The sequence below is a fragment of the Charadrius vociferus genome, unplaced genomic scaffold (assembly GCF_000708025.1).
Source record: "Charadrius vociferus isolate BGI_N301 unplaced genomic scaffold, ASM70802v2 scaffold477, whole genome shotgun sequence".
Lineage (NCBI taxonomy): Eukaryota > Metazoa > Chordata > Aves > Charadriiformes > Charadriidae > Charadrius > Charadrius vociferus.
This window is the reverse complement of record NW_009649449.1, coordinates 2,266,826-2,268,980: the sequence shown is the minus strand read 5'-3', so window position 1 is coordinate 2,268,980 and position 2,155 is coordinate 2,266,826. Positions and strand designations below refer to the sequence as shown.

General features: G+C 60.6%; 1 protein-coding gene across 1 annotated transcript in view; it reads left to right on the top strand.

Moving 5' to 3' along the window:
* The first annotated feature begins 1,650 nt into the window (after positions 1 to 1,650).
* The window catches only part of LOC104290545 (PGC-1 and ERR-induced regulator in muscle protein 1-like), a 6,097-nt gene continuing 5,592 nt past the window's right edge, over positions 1,651 to 2,155 (top strand). The window contains exon 1 of the mRNA XM_009889657.1: positions 1,651 to 2,107. Coding sequence (XP_009887959.1) covers positions 1,651 to 2,107 — 457 coding nt within the window. The remainder of the gene's footprint in view (positions 2,108 to 2,155) is intronic.

Sequence of the window (2,155 nt, the reverse complement as noted above, 5' to 3'; positions counted from 1 at the left end):
TGCAGAGCACGCATCGCGTGCTCTGCATCCATCTCGGGGGTCCTCGGCGGGACTGTGGTGCCTCTTGGCTCCCGCAGCATCTACACAGCTGGCCATCTCCAGTTTGGGGTCTACAGAAACCTGGTGACCCAAAGGGTGGCCAGAACCTTGGGTCAGGACTGGGTCCCCTCGGGGCAGCAGGGCCTCGGGCTTACTGTCACGGGCAGCTACTTCAGGGCATCTATTTCTGGCCCCTGGGACATGCAGTGGGAGGCGGGCTCTGGGACTCGCAGGAGCTGAGGGCTATTTCTGGCTCTGGTTGCTGACCCGTCAGGCCAGCCTTGGCCAAGTCGCTTCCCCTGTAATTCCCTTGTGCCAGGCTCACCCAGAATCTCCAACCCAAGGCTCCCTCTGCCACCCACACCAGACGTTCCTGGGCGGCATGGGGTGGCTGCCAGGCACCGTGCAAGGTTTGTCACAAGACGGTGATGCTGGCTGTGATCTTTCGATGTAAATCTGCAGCAGGCTGGCCATGAACGCCCTAGGAGTGCTATCAACAGGCGAACGACGCCCCTGAGGCATGTTTTTATCACCAGAGAAATGGGTAACCTGTAGACTGAGGCAAAGAGTTGGTGGGCGTGTTGAAAAAAGAGCAGTCATTGCCATCCAGATGTCACGCTCGGGCTTGCGCTAAAGGCTGGGAGCTCTGTGGCCTGGGCCCCTGCTCTGCTGGCCGTCCCACGGAGCGGCCCCAGGCAGAGGGCAGAAGCGAGCAGAGGGCATCAGGAGTGGTCCCAGAGACCCCAGAAGCTGTGGGACAGAAACACATTGGCTGGCACCCTCGCATCTTCCCCGCCAGCTTCTATATATGGCCCTGCCCTCTCTGAGGCCATCACACTCAGATCTCAAGTGACACACTGGGGACGGAGGGGGGGTGGTGGTGTCTATTTTTAGCCCTTGAATGGATCTGTGCTGGAGCCGAGCTCTCTGCCCCCGTCAAGGGTACAGCATCATGTTGTGCTGGGAGGATTTTCCTGCGTGGCTCTTTGAATGGCTCCATCACCGGCTTAGATTGTGGTACAGGTAGGATGCAGCTTTGTGATCTCTCTGCTTCTTCTCCTACCGCTGGATCCCCCCTACTGGTTTTGGGCTCTGTTGCATCTCCCTCCCCAGAGCCACGGGTGTGGAAGGGGCTGCCGTGGCTTGCTGAAATGTCCTTGTTTGGACTGTGCTTCATACGTGATGCTGTGGCAGCAGCTCGAGAGCGTAAATCCACCACTTTTTTTAAATGGGCTGTAGGCAAAGGGAGTGGGTATGGGAGGTGCAATGCTGCTGTGCTGCTGTGGAGAGAATCCCAAACCCGTTGTTGGTGCTGTGCTCGGGGAGCAGAGGCAGAAGGGACCTGAGGGGGGTAGTAGTGGTCTCTCTCTCACTGCTGGCTGGGTTATGGTCCAGCACAGCCATACCTGTCCTGCTGAGCCTGCCAGGAGCTGCCCTTCCTCCCACTGATTTCAGCTGGAAACGAGTGAGGATGAGTGAATGCAGGTGTCAGGGATGCAGGGCAGGAACCTGGGGGAAAGGGTTAGGGGCATCCTATGTCTGCTGATGCTGGTGCCCCCTCCTCACGCCCTGATCTCTCTGGTCCCCTCCCCTTGCTTTGCTGCTGCAGGCATGGATAACTTCGAGTACAGCATCCAGCTGAACGACAGGGACTGGGCTGAGTTCTTCTTGGTGTCGGAGGAATGCAACCTTGCACCGGCCACCCTGGCCACAGCCGAGGAGCAGTGTCTCAGTGACATTGAACAAGGGGACGGCGTGCCGGGGAGGGACTGCCACGCCAGCACAAACGGGCAGATCACAGCGAGGGTGGGCGGCAGGCCAGGACCTGGCACGGGAAGCTCTGCCCCACGTGGGGTGCCCGGAGACGCCTCCTTGCGCTGGCCCGCTGGTGGGCATCTCGCCCTGCCGGAGCTTCTCTCGGGCAGCGAGGACGAAGCAGACCTGGGCTCGGTCGGCAGGTTTCTGTGCGAGAGCGACAAGCCCGGCTGCCCTTCATTCGCTCCAATGCCCAGCGTGCAGGGGAGGCAGCCCCCCTGTCCCCCTGCAGCCGCCCTTACCGGCCCCGCTGGTGGCACAGCCGAGAGCAGCCCAGGACAGGACACAGCCTGTGAAGCGG